Source organism: Polyodon spathula, unplaced genomic scaffold (assembly GCF_017654505.1).
Source record: "Polyodon spathula isolate WHYD16114869_AA unplaced genomic scaffold, ASM1765450v1 scaffolds_1232, whole genome shotgun sequence".
Taxonomy (NCBI): Eukaryota; Metazoa; Chordata; class Actinopteri; order Acipenseriformes; family Polyodontidae; genus Polyodon; species Polyodon spathula.
The window spans coordinates 3,000-22,594 of record NW_024472715.1 but is presented as its reverse complement, the minus strand read 5'-3'; the positions used below and the strand labels follow the sequence as shown (position 1 = coordinate 22,594).

The 19,595-nt window shown below is 48.2% G+C and overlaps 1 protein-coding gene across 2 annotated transcripts; it reads right to left on the bottom strand.

Annotated features, from left to right (window-relative positions):
- Nucleotides 1-205: 205 nt before the first annotated feature.
- Nucleotides 206-18,997, bottom strand: LOC121309361 (protein phosphatase 1 regulatory subunit 29-like). Of its 2 annotated transcripts, none has more exons than XM_041242242.1 (2): nt 18,190-18,997; nt 206-3,706 (listed from the first exon to the last, which is right to left on the bottom strand). In XM_041242242.1, exon 2 carries the CDS (start codon nt 3,510-3,512, stop codon nt 1,062-1,064), a length of 2,451 nt encoding a protein of 816 aa, XP_041098176.1. In that variant the 5' UTR covers nt 3,513-3,706; nt 18,190-18,997; the 3' UTR covers nt 206-1,061. The 2 variants fall into 2 exon arrangements, with proteins under 2 accessions (XP_041098176.1, XP_041098177.1); XM_041242243.1 differs by lacking the exon at nt 18,190-18,997 and adding an exon at nt 5,786-6,405.
- Nucleotides 18,998-19,595: the final 598 nt, after the last annotated feature.

The window sequence follows — 19,595 nt, the reverse complement described above, 5'->3', positions numbered from 1 at the left end:
GGTCTGGTAAAGCATAGGGAAGCATTGTAAAGGACAGAGAGGTCTGGTAAAGCATAGGGAAGCATTGTAAAGCACAGAGAGGTGTGGGGAAGCATAGGGAAGCACTGTAAAACACAGAGGTCTGGTAAAACATAGGGAAGCATTGTGAAGCACAGAGAGGTCTGGTAAAGCATAGGGAAGCATTGTAAAGCACAGAGAGGTCTATTAAAGCATAGAGAAGCATTGTAAAGCATAGGGAAGCCTTGTAAAGCACAGGGAAGCACTGTAAAGCACTGAGAGGTTAAGCTCACTTAGTAAAATTTTGCTCTAGTGTTGGATTGTGTTTTGCAATCAGTCTGAGTGGTTCTGTTAATCTCCTCATTTTAAATCTGCCTTTCCTTGGCTCTGAGGAACCCTAAGCCTGGCGAACAGGGTGTCATGCTGTCAGCTACAACTGCTTCATGCAGTCTCCAGTCCAAGCACGGCAGTGTGAGCAATAGGCTGGGTTAACTGGGGATTCTGACATTGAACTCTCACAGGGCTATCTAGCTGGATATACCCTTTCTTAATTCCACGCTGGATCCAGTAATGCTGAGGGCTTTGTGTAAAATTTGGTTCTGGTTTGATCCTTGCCTCAAATCTGTAGGACCCCGCCGTCTATGAATACATTGCCTGGCCACTTTATTAGGAACCCGGTCGGGGTTGGTATCTCCCCGGTGTGGGGGCGTGTTCTCCTGGCGCACCCTGGGTCCCTCCAGCGCTCTGGAAGGCAAACAGTTTGCTTCCGCATCTGAACCCTGACGGCCCCCCCCTAGTCCGCCGTGCCAGAACGATAGCGGCTTCTACCACGGTCGCCGCGGGGGGATCCGAACCTCACTGTCTGAACGATTGGCCATCGCGACCCTCTGCCTGTCTCTCCGCGCTGAATATGAACAACAGGCGCCTTCCAGCGCCTTGTGGAGCCGCGATCAGAACCCGGTGCTAGGTATTAGGAATTGGTCCTATAAAAAGTGAGTGGGCGGTATCTGCAGACATTTTAATTCACCCCCCCCTCCCCCCTTTCTGCTCGCCTCTCACGAGGATCACAGATTCTGCTGCGCCGACACTCCCTTCCAGTAGTCCAGGATGTCGTGGAGGTCCTCGTCTTTTGCGAACTGAACCTTCTTCCGTAGCGCGTGGCCGGCCGTCACGTAGGCAGCCGCTTCTTCCTTGGGGCTCTTCCGGTATGGGCGGAACCTCTCCCAGATTCTCAGGGTGTTCTCGGAGGAGTACTCCGGGCTGGAGGAGTAGCCAGAGTAGTTGTTCCGGGAGGAGGGGGAGAGCTGGGAGTAAGAGGCGGCATCTCTCCTGGAGAGGCTCAGGGGCTTCAGGAAGGAGGGTCTTTGGGCAGGCGAGTCGGAGGGTCCTTCGTAGAAGAGCGCGGGGAAGGAGTGGCGATGTTCGGAGCAGTGGAACGCCGGGCGCACCTCCAAGTGCTGCCCGCCTCCGGAAGACGCTCCCATCAGAGGGAGCTTTTCTACGGGCTCCCCAGTCAGGCTGCCTTTGGATTCGGGGCTGCGCTCCGGGATCTCCAGGCTGAAGACTCTGGCGCTTTTGGTGGAGCCGCCTGACGAGACGCTGCAGCGATTCCTCCCCACCACCGCGGCGTCGGCAGACAGCTGCCTCTGCAGCGGGCGGCTGGCTTCCCGGCAAGGCGGGGAGAGGAACCCCCCGCCTCCGATCCCGGCTCTCTCCGGCAGCCCCAGCGGGGCGGGAGGGGGCAGCATTATGGGGGCGTTTTTGGAAGGGGTGGAGGCGAGCCCGCACTGGGCCGTGTCCAGCTTCAGGGCGTCGATGCAGTTGTTGATGATCTGGTTGACTTTGTCGACCTCCTTGGCGATGGTGGAGATCTCCGAAGCCGAACCCTCGTCCGAATCCTCCCCCGTTTCCAACCCCGCATCCCGGCCTTGGGAATCCAGATCCTCCTTCTCCTTGGCCGGCACTCCTTCCAAGTCCTCCGTCCGGACGTCCATGTAGTTTCCCTTAGCGGCGGACAAAGCCTCGGAGAACGCCGCTGCCATCTTCTCAGCCTGCGGGATGGAAGACAAGCGAGAGGCGGCTGGGGAAGCCAGCTTGGGTTGGTGGTGGTGGTGGTGGTGGTGGTGCTGCTGGTTCAGCTTCTGGACTATAGAGCTGGCCTGGCTGGAGATGACGCTGGCGGCCGCCTCCGGCCCGTACCTCATCTCCAGGATGGTCTTCTTGACGCTGACCGATTTCTTCTTCTCCTCCTGCAGGCGTCTCTTGCGCAGGCAGTAGTAAACCAGCCCCAGGATGAGGACCATCCCAAACAGGCAGCCCAGGATGGTCATGATGTAATGGGTGGTGGTGGAGGCGCTGTGGAGGCGGTCGTCAGGGCCGCGGTCCCGGGTGGAGAAGGAGAGGCAGGTGTGGTTGTACCTCTGGGAGTTTCGGATGGACGCCACACAGAAGGTGTAGTCGGTGCGCGGTTTGAGCTTGTCCAAGATAATGATCTCCTTCCTGTTGCGGAGGTTCATGACGTCCGAGACGTAGGTGCTGTTGTACTGGACCAAGATGTACATCTTGCTGAAGGGAGAGGGGATCTTGACCACCAGCGTCGCCATGGTGAAGGTGACCTGCTGGAGCCGGATGCTGGGGCTGTAGGACGGGTCGGAGCCCGGCAGCGGCGTGGGCTCCAAGAAATCTAGGTCCTCCATCCCGCCCCCTCCTGATGTCTCGTAGATCCCCATCCTGTCTTCTGGCGAGAGAGTGGGGACCCCCGCCGCCGGGATGCCGTCCTTGCAGACGGCCCCCAGGACGGTCATGGCGCTGCGACCCCCCGAACGGGGGCTGAGGAGGGGGTAACCGGCGAACTCCCGGGGCGACTCGCACTGGAGCCGGTCGTAATTGTGGGTCAGGTTGTTGAAGGACTCCAGCCAGGTCAGGAAGCTGTACAGCTGGCACTCACAGTGGAAGGGATTCCCGGCCAGCTCGCACACCATGAGGCGGCCGAGTCCCGCGAAGGCGGAAGGGTCGAGCCTGGCCAGCTTGTTGGAGGAGAGGTCCAGGGTGATGAGGTTCGGGCACTCCCAGAAGGCGCTGGGGGAGACGGCCTCGAGGAGGTTGTGCTGGACGAAGAGGTACTGCAGACGGCCCAGGCCTCTGAGCATGGCCTCGGTCAGATTGGTCAGCTTGTTGTAGCCCAGCTGCAGGACCTGCAGGTTGAGCTGCCCGGAGAAAGCCCCTTCCTCGATGTAGGAGATCTCGTTCTTGGTCAGGTTGAGGTCGGTCAGGTTGCCGAAGCGGCTCAGGGAGTTGAAGTAGACCGCTTTAAGCTTGTTGGAGTCCAGCCGCAGGTCGTGGACCGTGCTGTTGATGTGCTGGGGGATGGTCTCGTAAGGAGGCTGGTTTTGGCTGCAGATGGCCAGCCAGACGTAGCCCTTGTCGCCCTCGATGAGCCAGCAGTCCCCCCTGGAAGGGGGCAGGGTTTGGAGCAGCAGAGCCAGGCAGAGGAGAACTGAGATTTTCAGAGACATTTTTTGAGGGGGTTCTGGAAAAGGGAAGTGTCTTCTAGATATATATTTTTTAGGGGGGGGGGGGGCGGTATTTGCTGTCTCTACAGCATTATCCTTCTGTCTGCCTTTCTGCGTTCAAGGCAGGTAGTCAATTCCCACTTTGTCCTCTCTCTCTTCTGTTTGAATGCTATCCAGTTTGGCTTCTGCGAGGGAATCTGTGTGGAAAAACAAACAGAGGACTGTCAGTTCCCGCAGAGCCTCCAGTGTGAGGTTTGTGAATTCAGGTAATCAAGGAAATAAAAACACTTTGCAATGCTATCAGGATCAGACCACAACACATGATTGAAATCTTTACCGTTCATCAGTTCCCAACACCTACATTACATTCTGCATTGAACGTTATTGGTTAGACGTAATAGGTGCCACTAGCATTAACTGAGATTGCTCAGAATAGGAATACCTCCTATTGCACAGCAGTGTGATCCAGTCCAGGTTTCACTGCTACCAGCTTGATCAGCTCCCAGTGTGTCTAGGTAACAAGCTCAGGTTCTGTATTGCATCATAGCAGCAGGGGGGAATCCCTCTGGGTTGTAAAGACAGGCGCTGTGTCCCTGGGTCGGAGTCTCTGTTCGCCGCACGCAGTTTGAGGATTTAAGCGTGCAAAGAGGAAGATTCAATTACAGAGTCTGGGATGGAGCAAATTGCTTTTGGAAATGAAGTTTCACCTCTCTGCAGACCCTTGATGCGGCTCCGATAGCATCAGCCTGCAGAGCGGCGACAGCATGGATTTATTTATCGTCTACCTCCAACCCGTCTCCTTTCAGGGAAACAAACTGGCAAAGGAGCGCTGACCATCTTTAAAATCCATTCTCTCACCTCTTATTAGCTTTATTAACAGTATCACTGGCCCCTCCCTTTAAAGGAGCGCTGACCATCTTTAAAATCCATTCTCTCACCTCTTATTAGCTTTATTAACAGTAGCGCTGGTATAATAGGCTCGGTATCACACCACACGTTGCACCGGGAGTATTTTAATGCTAATCATGTCCCTGCTGTTTTCAGACCAGCCTCTTGCGCTGCACTATACATTGTATTCAACTTTAAACGTGACACTGCGCGGTGTTTCCCTCATGTCTGTGTGTAGTGCGCACTGGAAATAAAATCTTACGCAATTACTGGGAAGAAAAACACGACAAAGACCCCGATTTCACCAAAAAAGGCGCATAAAAAGGATTTTCTTTTATCTGACTCGTTCTTCCCTTGACGATCCGAACCCTCCAGAAAGCCTATTTTTTTGTAGGGCTGTCGCTTGCGCTCTTTTGAGAGCTTTCGTGGGTGACAAATGCAGTGTAATTATTTTGAAAGGAGATGACATTGCCTGCTTACGGACGAGGCGTCGGATATGCGAAGGTGATATTCGTTTTTCAGACCTGCGCTGTAAACGTTTAAACGCGCGTTCTCTAGTCTAGTGCTGACTCCCAATCTTACACAGGTTCGAGACCGTCCACGCTTGTCCACGCTTGCCCACGCAAAACGCCGGAGCACCTGGTGACCGCCGAGGCGCGCTTTTAAAGAGGCCAGCTTCTGCAGTCTGATTCCGGCAGGATGCTCAGATGAAAATGCGTTGTGATCGGTTAATAATATTAATATTAATATTAATAATAATAATGATAACGCGGTGCTGAGTTCAGGCAGGTCGGGTGCAGAGCAGGATAAACACGGGGGGGGGGGGGGGGGGGTTGACAGGACAGGAGGGGTCCGGAGGGCACCGTCTCAAGTGTGTGCTACATATGCAGGTGTCTCCAATATTCAATCCCCGCTCTGCGGATATTCCTCACACACGGAGTCTGCTTGTTAGGTTTCTCTGCTGATTCTGCGTTTTAATAAAAAAAAACATCTACAGCTGGAGTCGTTTGATCTTTCATTAACTTTAATGAAGTTACCCGTCTCTGGAGTTACCGCAAGCCGTCGCACTGAGCAGCTAGATTCGCATTATTAATGCTGAGCGCAGTTAAATCTACAATACATCTTAGTTATTAACACACTATATAGACGGCTTCCCATGCTCTCACCTCTTATTAGCTTTATTAACAGGATCACTGACCCCTCTTTTAAAGGAGTGCTGACCATCTTTAAAATCCATTCTCACCTCTTATTAGCTTTATTAACAGTAGCACTGACCATCTTTAAAATCCGTTGCCTGACACACACCTGTTTAGCGCAACAAAATGTTACTGCGTTTTTTTTTTCATTCCCAGTAGCGTCTACGGGGTAATACCACTGTTTGGACTCACTGTTGAACAGTGTTCTGTACACGCTGGTGGTCTGCGTCACAGTCCTGGTCTCCACGCCGATAAAGCTGCCGTGGCGATGGAGGGGACGGATGATGTCACTGATGGGCTGGTTGTGAGTGAGTTAGCGATTCTCGGCAATGCTGTTTTTTTTTTTTTTTTGTCTTACACAGTGTCACTGAAGCAAACCTCACGAACTGCGTGCGAGTGTGTAACGGGGAGGCAGAGAGAAGGCGGGGTCGAAGCTGTACTCGCTGTCCTCTCTCTCACCGGAATGCTAATGCGCTGGGCTCAGCGCTGCGGGGTCGAATCACCGGGGGAATCGCGTCAGAACACAAAGGAGGGCAGAGACACAGACAGGGAGAGCAGATCAAACCTTGATAGACACCGGGAGAGGGGGGCAGGGGGGTGGGAGAGATATAGCATAGGCTCCCATTCTACCGGCCTCACCCCACTGCAGCTGCCCTATACTTGTTATTACTATACCATTGTAGTGTAATACAGAACCATTGCAGTGCCGCTGTCTGCCTGTCTCTCATTGAAGATCATTGAGGGTATAGTGAGCACACTGGGATTCCCATTCTACCAGCGCTCACCCCACTGCAGCTGCCCTATACTTGTGCTACCATTGTAACAGTGTAATACAGAGCCATTGCAGTGCCGCTGTCTGCCTGTCTCTCATTGAAGATCATTGAGGGTATAGTGAGCACACTGTGGTCCCATTCTACCAGCCTCACCCCATTGCAGCTGCCCTATACTTGTGCTACCATTGTAGTGTAATACAGAGCCATTGCAGTGCCGCTGTCTGCCTGTCTCTCATTGAAGATCATTGAGGGTATAGTGAGCACACTGCTGGTCCCATTCTACCAGCCTCGCCCCATTGCAGCTGCCCTCATACTTGTGCTACCATTGTAGTGTAATACAGAGCCATTGCAGTGCCGCTGTCTGCCTGTCTGCTGAGAGTACTGGCAAAGCTTTCCTCTGCTGATGTTTGAAAACCCTGGATTAGGCGCTCAAGCAAGATTAATGACATGAGGGCCTTGCTCACAAACACACTCGCAACCCTCAGCATTGTGGACTTTCTGCACTGTGGTGCTCCCTCGGTGGAGCCACACTGCTTCCCTCCCAGTCCCTCCTCAGCTCCGCTAGAGCCACACTGCTTCCCTCCCAGTCCCTCCTCAGCTCCGCTAGAGCCACACTGCTTCCCTCCCAGTCCCTCCTCAGCTCCACTAGAGCCACACTGCTTCCCTCCCAGTCCCTCCTCAGCTCCGCTAGAGCCACACTGCTTCCCTCCCAGTCCCTCCTCAGCTCCGCTAGAGCCACACTGCTTCCCTCCCTCCCAGTCCCTCCTCAGCTCCGCTAGAGCCACACTGCTTCCCTCCCAGTCCCTCCTCAGCTCCACTAGAGCCACACTGCTTCCCTCCCAGTCCCTCCTCAGCTCCACTAGAGCCACACTGCTTCCCTCCCAGTCCCTCCTCAGCTCCACTAGAGCCACACTGCTTCCCTCCCAGTCCCTCCTCAGCTCCGCTAGAGCCACACTGCTTCCCTCCCAGTCCCTCCTCAGCTCCGCTAGAGCCACACTGCTTCCCTCCCAGTCCCTCCTCAGCTCCACTAGAGCCACACTGCTTCCCTCCCAGTCCCTCCTCAGCTCCACTAGAGCCACACTGCTTCCCTCCCAGTCCCTCCTCAGCTCCACTAGAGCCACACTGCTTCCCTCCCTCCCAGTCCCTCCTCAGCTCCACTAGAGCCACACTGCTTCCCTCCCAGTCCCTCCTCAGCTCCGCTAGAGCCACACTGCTTCCCTCCCAGTCCCTCCTCAGCTCTCAGAAGGTTAAAGCACAGATCTCTGGATGGAGTATTCCTCACTATTGACCGGCTGCCAGTTTTGCTGTGTTTTTATGAACCATACTGTACTTTAGGGACTGCAGTCAATTCACTCCTAATCTGCAGCCTTAGTAGAGCTGCATAGTTTGCCTTTGGCATCCTGCCTGTTACGTTTCCCTCAATCAGCTATGATTGATTTTCAAGTGTTTTCTACAAGGTTTCTGTGAATGCACGTCACCTGAAGAGAACCGAAACCGTCCGTTCTTCATATTCTTGTGATCTGAATCTGTATCACTGTCTAGGGTATAGTGAGCACACTGTGGTCCCATTCTACCAGCCTCACCCCATTGCAGCTGCCCTATACTTGTGCTACCATTGTAGTGTAATACAGAGCCATTGCAGTGCCGCTGTCTGTCTGTCTCTCATTGAAGATCATTGAGGGTATAGTGAGCACACTGGGGTCCCATTCTACCAGCCTCACCCCATTGCAGCTGCCCTGTACTTGTGCTACCATTGTAGTGTAATACAGAGCCATTGCAGTGCCGCTGTCTGTCTGCTAGTGAAGATCATTGAGGGTACAGTTTCCACTGCGCTCTAGCTGTGTTGAGCTGAGGGAGCCCCTGTGTCTCGTTCTCCAGTAAGCTGTCACGCCTCACGTTCCTCTCTGTGTCCGGTGATGGATGCGGTGGGGGAGTGATCGCTCCGGCTCTCGGCTCAGTGCCCAAGTGATCCGCGCAGATTAAATGTCACGGAGCAGCTGTGAGTCAGAACTCCTTTGGTCTCGTTCCAGACCCTCGCCCGCACAGCAAAATCACTCGCAGTGTATATTTTATCAGAGCGAGTGGGGGAGGTTTAAACTCTAGGAAAATTGCATTCGGAGCCCTGAGTGCTGCAGTAATTCTTCCCTAGTTCTGCTATGCATGTTTTTTTGTGCTTTACAATGCTTCCCTGTTCTCTACCAGACCTCTCTGTGCTTTACAACGCTTCCCTATGATTTACCAGACCTCTCTGTGCTTTACAATGCTTCCCTATGCTTTACCAGACCTCTCTGTACTTTACAATGCTTCCCTATGCTTTACCACACCTCTCTGTGCTTTACAATGCTTCCCTGTTCTCTACCAGACCTCTCTGTGCTTTACAACGCTTCCCTATGATTTACCAGACCTCTCTGTGCTTTACAATGCTTCCCTATGCTTTACCAGACCTCTCTGTGCTTTACAATGCTTCCCTATGCTTTACCACACCTCTCTGTGCTTTACAATGCTTCCTGCTTCCCTATGCCTTCGCTTTCACAGGGAAAGAAGGAAAGAGACGTGAGAGGAGCAGGGTTGTCAGATTTCTGCAAAGTTTATAGCCCAAAGTAAAAAAATAGCCCGATTGTTTGTTTGAACTGAAAGCAAGCTTATCATTAACAAGTAATTCGTACAGAAGCTCTGAAGGGACAAATCAACATTCGTACCAGACCAGCAATGGAATTACAGCGTGATCCTTTTATTGAAATACTAACGCTTGCGCTGTATCCCAAACACTATTGCAAACATGAAAACAGTTTCAATCTTTTAAAGTTATACCACTAATCTAATTAGATTATCAACCTGCCGGCTCCTCTTAATATTTCCCGCGGCTGGGTTTTTAAAGTAGCCCAATGCCGTGGGAAAACCGCAGACCCGGCAACACTGGAGAGGAGAGAAAGACGGTGATATGACAGAGAGAGGGAAAGCAGAAAGAGGAGGTATGGAAAGAGGAGAGAGAGAATTATGCCTTGGCTCATTTCTTCAATGGGGGATCATCCAGCAATGTCTTATTGACTTTGTTTGGTTGACAGGAATGCAAGCAGTCAATCAATCGAGCTGCCAATTACCTAATGTGCGTGCACCTTAACTCCTGGGGGGGGGATTTCAGCTTCCAGCCCCCCCACTAACCCTCTGATTAACCCTTTAAGGTTCAACACCACACTTTGTAGGGCACTATACTGGTCCATAATGCAGTGTAGTGTCAGAGACTTTCTACACAGACTCTACAGCTGCTACAATCAATACAGCACGCCAATGACTTTGATCAGGATCGTACCCAGGCCAGCAGAGGCAGCTGAAAGGCAGTGAGACAGTCTAGTGAATTAGCTCACTGTCTTAATGCAGTGCTCTGGAATCACTGATATATTTCTTTTTTAAAGAAAAGTCTGTTTCACTTCAAGCAGAAAACCCAAAAGGCTCCAGTTACCGGCTGAAATAGCTTTAGTATTTTTAATCACCCGCTGTTTTATTTTTCTTCTCTGCTCTTTGACTAAATTATACATTTAAAAAAATATACAGTGTGTGTCAAGATGACTCTTCAGAAGGATCCAGGAGCAGAACAAATAAGTTTGATCTTGAAGACTAATTAAAGTCCTGAAGATTTCTATCAGAGAAAGAGTCAAGGCAGCCCCTGAGCTGATTAATAATATTAAAAAAAACAATATAATGAAAAAGCAGTGAAGTTATTAATTTTTAAAAAGGACATCTAGCTGTGATGTGATGATCCCAAAATAGATTAAAATATGCAGCTGCTCCACCCCCTCCCTCTCTTCCTTCCTCTCCCCCTCTCCCCTCCCTAACTCTCTCACTCCCTCCCTCCCTCTCCCCCTTCCCCCCCTCCGTTTTCATAAAATAAGATTCTTTCTGAAATCAGATTATAAACCATGAAGAAGAAACGGCAGTGGCTGCTAGAGCTAGGGTCAGTTACAATTGTCTTGTGCAATTCCTAATGAATTGCAATTCACTTCTCTAGGAGGTTTGTGTTTGCAGCAGTGGTAATTATCACTGTGTTATTTGGAATAAACAGGAAATCGTGTTAATAATAACGTGGGGAGCTGCTTATATAACTGTTTAGGATAATTCTCATTCTAATTACTGACATTTTCACACCTATCTACAGAACAGCCTGTCCGATTGGGATGAATCTCGCTCAGGACCTTCTTTAGCTCAGAAGATATTGAGAGGATCAGAATCTGGGGGTGTGTGGAGGCTGTCTGTATGTCTGTCTGTCTGTCTCACACTTAGATTTCTACATAAATCTAGAGAAGAGCTCGTCTGATTGTGATGAAACTCACTTGGGACCTTCTTTAGCTCACAAGCTATTGAGAGGATCAGAATCTGGGTGTGTGTGTGTGTGTGTGTGTGTGTTTGTCTGTCTGTCGCTCTTATATTTTCACACCTATCTAGAGAAGCACTCGATCGATTGGGATGAAACTCTCTCAGGATCTTCTTTAGCTCACAAGCTATTCAGAGGATCAAAATCTGAGCGTGTGTGGAGTCTGTCTGTGTGTCTGTCTCTCTGTCTGTATCACACTTATATATATTTTCTTGTCTCAGTTATCATGCACAGTGGACCGTATCTCTTCAGACATCCTGCAGAAAAGTTAGGCAGCAGACTAGAAATATCGCCAGACGCACACGTGTTATAAACAAACACGGTTTTTGTTTATTTTTGTGTGTGTTTTATTTTCTCTGCATGTTAATGAAACACAGAGGACTCAGCCTAGAGTTAATGAAAAAGACATCGACCTTTACATTGCACATATAGACAGTGGCATTGCCTGAAATGAATTCAGAACGGGGGGTGGGAGGGGTGCCTGACATTGCACAGGATCATTTCAACTCGGCAAATTGTACCCTCAATGATCTTCACTAGCAGACAGGCAGACAGCGGCACTGCAATAGCTCTGTATTACACTACAATAGTAGCACAAGTACAGGGCAGCTGCAATGGGGGTGAGGCTGGTAGAATGGGACCACAGTGTGCTCACTATACCCTCAATGATCTTCAATGAGAGACAGACAGACAGCGGCACTGCAATGGCTCTGTATTACACTACAATGGTAGCACAAGTATAGGGCAGCTGCAATGGGGTGAGGCTGGTAGAATGGGACCAGTGTTTTAATTCGCACCTCTACCGCTGAAAGCAGATCTGAGGGAGTCTTTGTTTTTAATTTTACACCTGAAATAATAAATTGCTTCTGTAATTCTAATATTCTGGCTGTGTTTTTTTCTGGAGAAGATGAAAAAACTAAATTCTCTGGAGTTCAGTTACACAGGGAATTTTACACTGTGCTTCAGTGTAACGAAGGGGGGGGGGGGGGGGGGGGGGGGGGGGGGGGGGGGGGGGGGGGGGGGGGGGAAGGGGGAGGGGGGGTAGAGAGGTAAAAGCTACAAGTCTTCCTGAAATCTCGTTATGGTTTTGTATTTGGTGCTGCTCCCTCAGTCAGTCTCTGTCTTTCAAGTGCAGAGTCCCTCGTTAGTCAGAATGCTAATTACGATGCTGGCCTGTCCTAATTAAAGCTGCTACCCGTCCCAGATTATGACTGGCGTTCCGTCCGCTTCAAAGCAAATGAACAAACACATCAATAAATAAAACGGATTAGACTCTAAAAATAAATCTGAATGAATTTGATTCCATCTCCAAACGAGCTTTGAAAGCTTGAATCTCATTCCTGCCTTTCACCTTCCTCTGGAGGCCTGGGTTCCAATCTGAGGGGGGTCTAGGGGGTGCAGACACAGACAGATTGAATTAGCCCACTGTCTGTCTCTGTGTGTGTGTTTACCTGTACCTCTGTGTCTATCTGTGTGTGTGTGTATGTCTATGTGTCTATGTGTGTGTGTGTCTCTCTCTCTCTCTCTCTCCGTGTGTTTGTCTCAGATTGGAAGGCAGCTCTCCAGTGGAAGGTGAAAGGCAGTGATGTCAGGCAGTGTTACTCTCGGCTCAGTTTCCCATGCAGATAAGGCTCTCCCTGTGCTGGTGACTCTCCTCTATCATTATTATTCAAGCCCACCTCGATGTGTTGTTCCTTCTCTTGTTACTGTGGGGCAGATCCTTGCTGCTTCTCCGTCAATCCCCCTCTTCCCTGACCCCTTCAAAATAACACCACAGCAAGCATAGGGAAGCATTGCAAAGCACAGAGAGGTGTGGTAAAGCATAGGGAAGCATTGCAAAGCACAGAGAGGTGTGGTAAAGCATAGGGAAGCATTGTAAAGCACAGAGAGGTGTGGTAAAGCATAGGGAAGCATTGTAAAGCACAGAGAGGTCTGGTAAAGCATAGGGAAGCATTGTAAAGCACACAGAGGTCTGGTAAAGCATAGGGAAGCATTGTAAAGCACACAGAGGTCTGGTAAAGCATAGGGAAGCATTGTGAAGCACAGAGAGGTCTGGTAAAGAACAGGGAAGCATTGTAAAGCACAGAGAGGTCTGGTAAAGCACAGGGAAGCATTGTAAAGCACAGAGAGGTCTGGTAAAGCATAGGGAAGCATTGTAAAGCACAGAGAGGTCTGATAAAGCATAGGGAAGCATTGTAAAGCACACAGAGGTCTGGTAAAGCATGGGGAAGCATTGTAAAGCACAGAGAGGTGTGGTAAAGCACAGGGAAGCATTGTAAAGCACAGAGAGGTCTGGTAAAGCATAGGGAAGCATTGTAAAGCACAGAGAGGTCTGGTAGACAATATTTAAAATCACTGCAGCTCATTGCAGATTATTGAGGGTATAGTGAGCACACTGTGGTCCCATTCTACCAGCCTCACCCCATTGCAGCTGCCCTATACTTGTGCTTTCATTGAAGTGAATACAGAGCCATCGCACTGCCGCTATCTGTCTGCCACTGAAGATCGTTCCTGACTGCATAGATTAGCTCCTGATGAATGCAAAGCCGGGCGATTACAGGGAAATCGAAAGAAGAAAACTAAATATTTTCCGTTGCTAGGGAACTGACACAAGCTTGTCAAATCCTCCCCTGAAAAAATAAACATAATAATTATTTTCTTGGGAGCAGAGAGAGAGAGAGAGAGAGAGAGAGAGAGAGAGAGAGAGAGAGAGAGAGAGAGAGAGAGAGAGAGAGAGAGAGAGAGAGAGAGAGAGAGAGAGAGAGAGAGAGAGAGCCAGGAGATATAGTGGCGATAGAAACAACCACATAGGATATGGGTGAAACTACAAGTTGTAGCTACCTCACTTCGGTCTTTTTATTGTTTTGTGATATCCTATACCACTTTGATGTTTCAACATCGATAAGTCAGACCGTGTATAACACATAATGTATAAACACTGAGTTGTGCTAGAGAACTGTTTGCATAGGTATCATTGTATTATACTGAGAGAGAGATGGGAGAGAGCAGATAGCACAGCATGGGACTGATTCACCTGCTATAGCACTGTCAATAGCACAGCATGGGACTGATTCACCTGAGCACTGTCAATAGCACAGCATGGGACTGATTCACCTGCTATAGCACTGTCAATAGCACAGCATGGGGCTGATTCACCTGCTATAGCACTGTCAATAGCACAGCATGGGACTGATTCACCTGCTATAGCACTGTCAATAGCACAGCATGGGTCTGATTCACCTGCTATAGCACTGTCAATAGCAGAGAGCAGCTGAACCTGCTATAGCACTGTCAATAGCACAGCATGGGGCTGATTCACCTGCTATAGCACTGTCAATAGCACAGCATGGGGCTGATTCACCTGCTATAGCACTGTCAATAGCACAGCATGGGGCTGATTCACCTGCTATAGCACTGTCAATAGCACAGCATGGGACTGATTCACCTGCTATAGCACTGTCAATAGCACAGCATGGGACTGATTCACCTGCTATAGCACTGTCAATAGCACAGCATGGGACTGATTCACCTGCTATAGCACTGTCAATAGCACAGCATGGGACTGATTCACCTGCTATAGCACTGTCAATAGCACAGCATGGGACTGATTCACCTGCTATAGCACTGTCAATAGCACAGCATGGGACTGATTCACCTGCTATAGCACTGTCAATAGCACAGCATGGGACTGATTCACCTGCTATAGCACTGTCAATAGCACAGCATGGGGCTGATTCACCTGCTATAGCACTGCTGCTGCACCCCCTCCTCCCTTCCCTCGTATGTAATCCTCTGATGTATATAATCCTAATTCATACCGGGGGGCCGCGGTGAGTTTAGCTCCCTGGGCAGCGAGGTTTAAATCTGCTTAAAAAGGTCTTTAAGCCCCTCATTAGAGGAAGATTTCAGGATCTGCTTTTTTGTCCGACAGCCGGCTGCGTTATCCACTAAAAAAAGGAACATGAAACACAAAAAATATGACAGTGAAGGAAAAGGATAAAAGGATAAAAAAAATGAATCAGTTATTATATATATATATATATATATATATATATATATATATATATATATATATATATATATATATATATATATAATACATGGATGAGGCTATATTTGCATCCTGAGCCATTCAAAGCCATAATACCACAGTAGTGACGTCAAGAAGTGATGATTCCTCTAGAGGAAAATATACTTGAACTCTGACCCATTCGACTCCTCCAGACCATCGCTGTCAATTAAAAAATAATGTCTCGTTTACAATCACTCGACAGCACAGAAATGTTCATTAATGATCAACACAATGAGAACACGTTTAAACGATGCCAAGCTGAAACCGGAGAGGAACGGGAAATTAAAACAAGGTAAAGGCGAATCATCCAGATAAAGCCGAAGCGCTGACGGATAACGAGACAGAACGTCTGCACAGCCCTGAAACACGAGGCTTAAAAAAACACCCGACTGTACCGCTGAACCTCGTCTTCTTTAATATCAGCATCGCAAGGGCGTCCGCGGATTAGAAAAAATACCAGACACGCCTCTTCAGAGTTACAGGAAAACAATCCCATCCCGGGTCTCCAAGACAGTTTAGAAACTCCGCCTTCACTCTCAGAGTTTATGACATCACAGAAACCCTGGGTGGAATTATTATCCTGTAACTCGCTGAAGCCCATCTATTATTCATTCTTTCTCTCATCAACAATTTACTCAAAGCCTTCACTAATGTTTTCTACTATTATAACAACCTTGACTTACATAAAGAAGGAAACACATTGAGTGAAATCGCTCGCATCGCTGGATTTTCAAGGTGTGATATCCAAACCATAATCAACAAGTACAGAGAAGCATCATCTATAATTGACAAACCCAGGACTGGAAGACCCAACAAGCTGTCTAACAAGGATGAGCGACACTTGAAGATAATATCCTGAAGGAATAGAAAGAAGACGAGCGTTGAATTGACAACAGAACTGGCAAAAGGCACAGGTGTCGTTGTCCATCAAATCAACAGTCCAAAGCACCTTTGATCATTTTCCAGGGTGTGTGTGTGTGTGTGTGTTACAGATGCAGGTACAGTGCTGTGCAGTGTGGTGTGTGCGTTACTGATGCAGGTATAGTGCTGTGTGTGTGTGTTACTGATGCAGGTACAGTGCTGTGCAGTGTGATGTGTGTGGTGTGTGTGTGTGTGTGTGTGTGTGTGTGTGTGTGTGTGTGTTACAGACGCAGGCACAGTGCTCTGCAGTGTTTTCCAGTGCTGGCTAATTGTCAAGGCATATGTCATGTACAGCGATTACCTTGTTTCTGTTGTGCGGAATGTAATAAAATTGTTTTTTCTTTGGCACTTCATTCCACGCCCCTTTTCCCCCCGTGTTGATTTTATCTGAAGTGTTTATTCAAGTTGCAGCTGACAGTTTGCACTGGCTTGTTCCTTCCAGCTCCAGCAGCTCCAGCAAGCAAATCAGTAGAGCTGTGTAATATCATTACTGTACATTATGCACACACACACACACACACACACACACACACACACCCTGACATACATACACACTGACTGACACACACACACACACACACACACACACACACACACCCTGACACACACACACACACACACACACACACACAACACACACACACACACACACACACACACACACACACACACACACACACACACACACACACACACACACACACACACACACACACACACACACACACACACACTGACACACACACACACACAGTGTGTCCTCTCCGGTCCTGGATTCTGTGCTACTTAAAGTACTGGCTGGAGAGCTTGTCAAATCCTTCAGAGATTTTGAAAGACCTCAATCAAGCCTCTCCTAATTGATCTTGGCTGTAAATAGATTCCCTCGATGTATCTGAGCTCATGAAAGCCCTCCTGGGATCCGTCCTGTCCCAGAATTAAACGCTGGACTCTCAAGGGTGCTGCACAAGCTCACCGTATCCACCTGTGATCTGAGTCTTTCACTAAATACCACAGCGATGCCTTGTTTTCATTGATTCTGCATTTAGAGCCAGCTTCACAAAGAGCTGCCAGCACTTAGCAGGCTGCTAGCTGGCAAGCTATCTGATTCTGAACCTGTTTCAAAAAACACAGTATTTAAAAATAGAAACAGTGGAATAGAAATCCACTCAGTAAAACAGCTCTGGACAAAAGTTTAGCATTGTTTAGAATTTTAGCATATGAACAGAATTATATATATGAACATAATTTTTATGTATAGAAGGAGGGCAAATTCATCAAGGCAATGAAACTGGAGCTGCAATTCCACACGTTTCCAGCTGAAGCAACAGCGGCTGGGTTTTGAAGAGGCTTCTGTCTCTGCTGCTTTGCAAGTCTACAGCTCTGGCCAAAAGGTTTGTGGAATGAAGTTGCCAGCTAGGACTACGGCTCCCAGCATACCTCCGCACCCGCGGCAATGGTGAGGCATGCTGGGAGCTGTAGTTCTTTATGGTGAGGCATGCTGGGAGCTGTAGTTCTTTATGCTGTGGGTCTCGTATCACAAGCAATGCAGACCTCTAGTATGATACAGACCATGTACATTCAGCAGCTTTCACTGGACTCTATGAAGCTGAGTGAGTTCATTCTATATAGAGGGGGTGGAATTCAATATGATAACAAGGGAACATTATTCGGGCAAAAAGTTTAGCATGACGTAGAATTTTAGGATTGAGACATAATTTAAAAAAAAAAAAAATCTACATGAGCAGATTTTAGATCTTCTATTATTTAACATTGTGATGTAATCAACAGAAACTACAAAATTATATCAAAAAACAAATAACAAAAAATAGTCTACCAGAAGCTATAATAGCAGTCCAGTAGTATTTCATGTTAGATTTCTGAAATGTTATTCAGCAGCTTTCACTGGACTCTATGAAGCTGAATCAGTTCATTCTATATAAAGGGGGTGGAATTCAATATGTTAACAAGGGAACATTATTCAGCAGCTTTCACTGGACTCTATGAAGCTGAATCAGTTCATTCTATATAGAGGGGGTGCAATTCAATATGTTAACAAGGGAACATTATTCAGCAGCTTTCACTGGACTCTATGAAGCTGAATCAGTTCATTCTATATAGAGGGGGTGCAATTCAATATGTTAACAAGGGAACATTATTCAGCAGCTTTCACTGGACTCTATGAAGCTGAATCAGCTCATTCTATATAGAGGCATGCTGGGAGCCATAGTTCACAGAGTGTTTTAGAATGATATTTTAACAGCTGGTATGAACGCACACTCTCCCAGTCTCATTGAATTGTACAACTTCAACAAAACTGGTCCACCACTGAATGGTCTTATGATCAATTATAAAGCAGCCGCTCACGTGGTAACATACGGGACGTCAGCGGGTCGTTCTGCCGCCAAATAAGAGCCTTAAAGATCATTCGATTCCATCGAGATTTTAAAAACACGATGCTTACCTGAATTTTTCAAACTTGTTGGTGTGAGTAGAAAACCAGAAAAAATAAAACAAAGAGAAATTTCTGTTTTTTTCCCCCCTCTCTCCTTTCAAATATCAAAATATGTTTTTTCTCTGTGGCTTTTAAGATTCCAGAGTCTCCATTTTATAAAGATGTATCCGTCTTGAATTTTTTTCTTTGTCCCAAGTTCTCTTCGGTAGATCCTTCCCGTGAAAAAAACAAAACAAAACCAAAAAAAAAACGAAGGAGAGTTTTATAAAAACAGCAAGGGGTTAAAAAACCTGCATGTTGAGGCTGTCCGTCACTCGTGCTGCAGAAGCGAGGAGGGTCCTTTAGCTTTGCACAGCGACAGGGACAAGCAACAATGCTTTTATCCTCAATCCTAAAGAGAAAGAGACAAGAGGATTACAAACGCTGTCTTTATTGTATTTGTTTATTTATTTAGGCTCACTTCCCGGCGTTTCGGGGTCTAAAATGGGCTTTCCAACGGGACGATTTAACATCATCCGTAAATGACTACGCGAATCTGCTCAAAAATATAGCATAGGCCCGTCGTTTTGCTTTTTCATCGCTAGCTTCCTGACGACTTTGTGTGCTTTTAAAGTCTGTTTGGAAGCGCTTTTTTTACAATGTCCACTCTGGTGCACCGATAGCGTCAGCGTTATTGACCGCACATCTGATCCGGTTGAGATCAGCCGATTCAATGCGTCATAAATATCAAGGAAAAACAGCCCATCGGAACGGGCCTCGACTAGCCTCCTAACAGGTCGAGTCTGTCCGGATCAACGCTGTAATGCACGTCGGCTGTAGCAGCCGCTAGAAGGCGCTAAACAATGGTGCTGAAATCCACCCACCCCCTCGTTATATAGCCCCTCGCTACTGCTGATTTGCATATATCGCGGTCCTGGGAGTTGGCACCCCATTTTTACAGACTAACTGTGCATGCTTCAGCTGCAATATACTGCAGCGTGCACGGGGGAAGGCAGCAGCAGGGATGGTAGGTGACGTAATCACACAAGACATAAGCCTGATATACGCTCTTTGCAAAGGAGCCAGGTTCGCGCCCGCCCTCCGCCTGTGTGTGGATTGCCGCGCCCTGTGTGTGTGAGGCGCCTGCCTGCGGGAACCGAGATCGTTACAACACATAAGTGCTTAGAATTAATGTTTGTTTTATTTTGCACTGCACATCACAAACTAAAATATACAGAACAATTAAAAAAGCATTCACATGGTACTTTTAACATACACACACACACGCATTGCACAGAAACACAAAGCATCTGCTCGCTGAAGCGGTTTTCTTTTTTTCAGCAATGCACTGGGCAGTGACGTCAGCTCCCTAGCAACACGCCTCTTACGTTGTGAATGGATTCTTTCAACGCGGCGGTTTGGGCATTTGAGAAAGG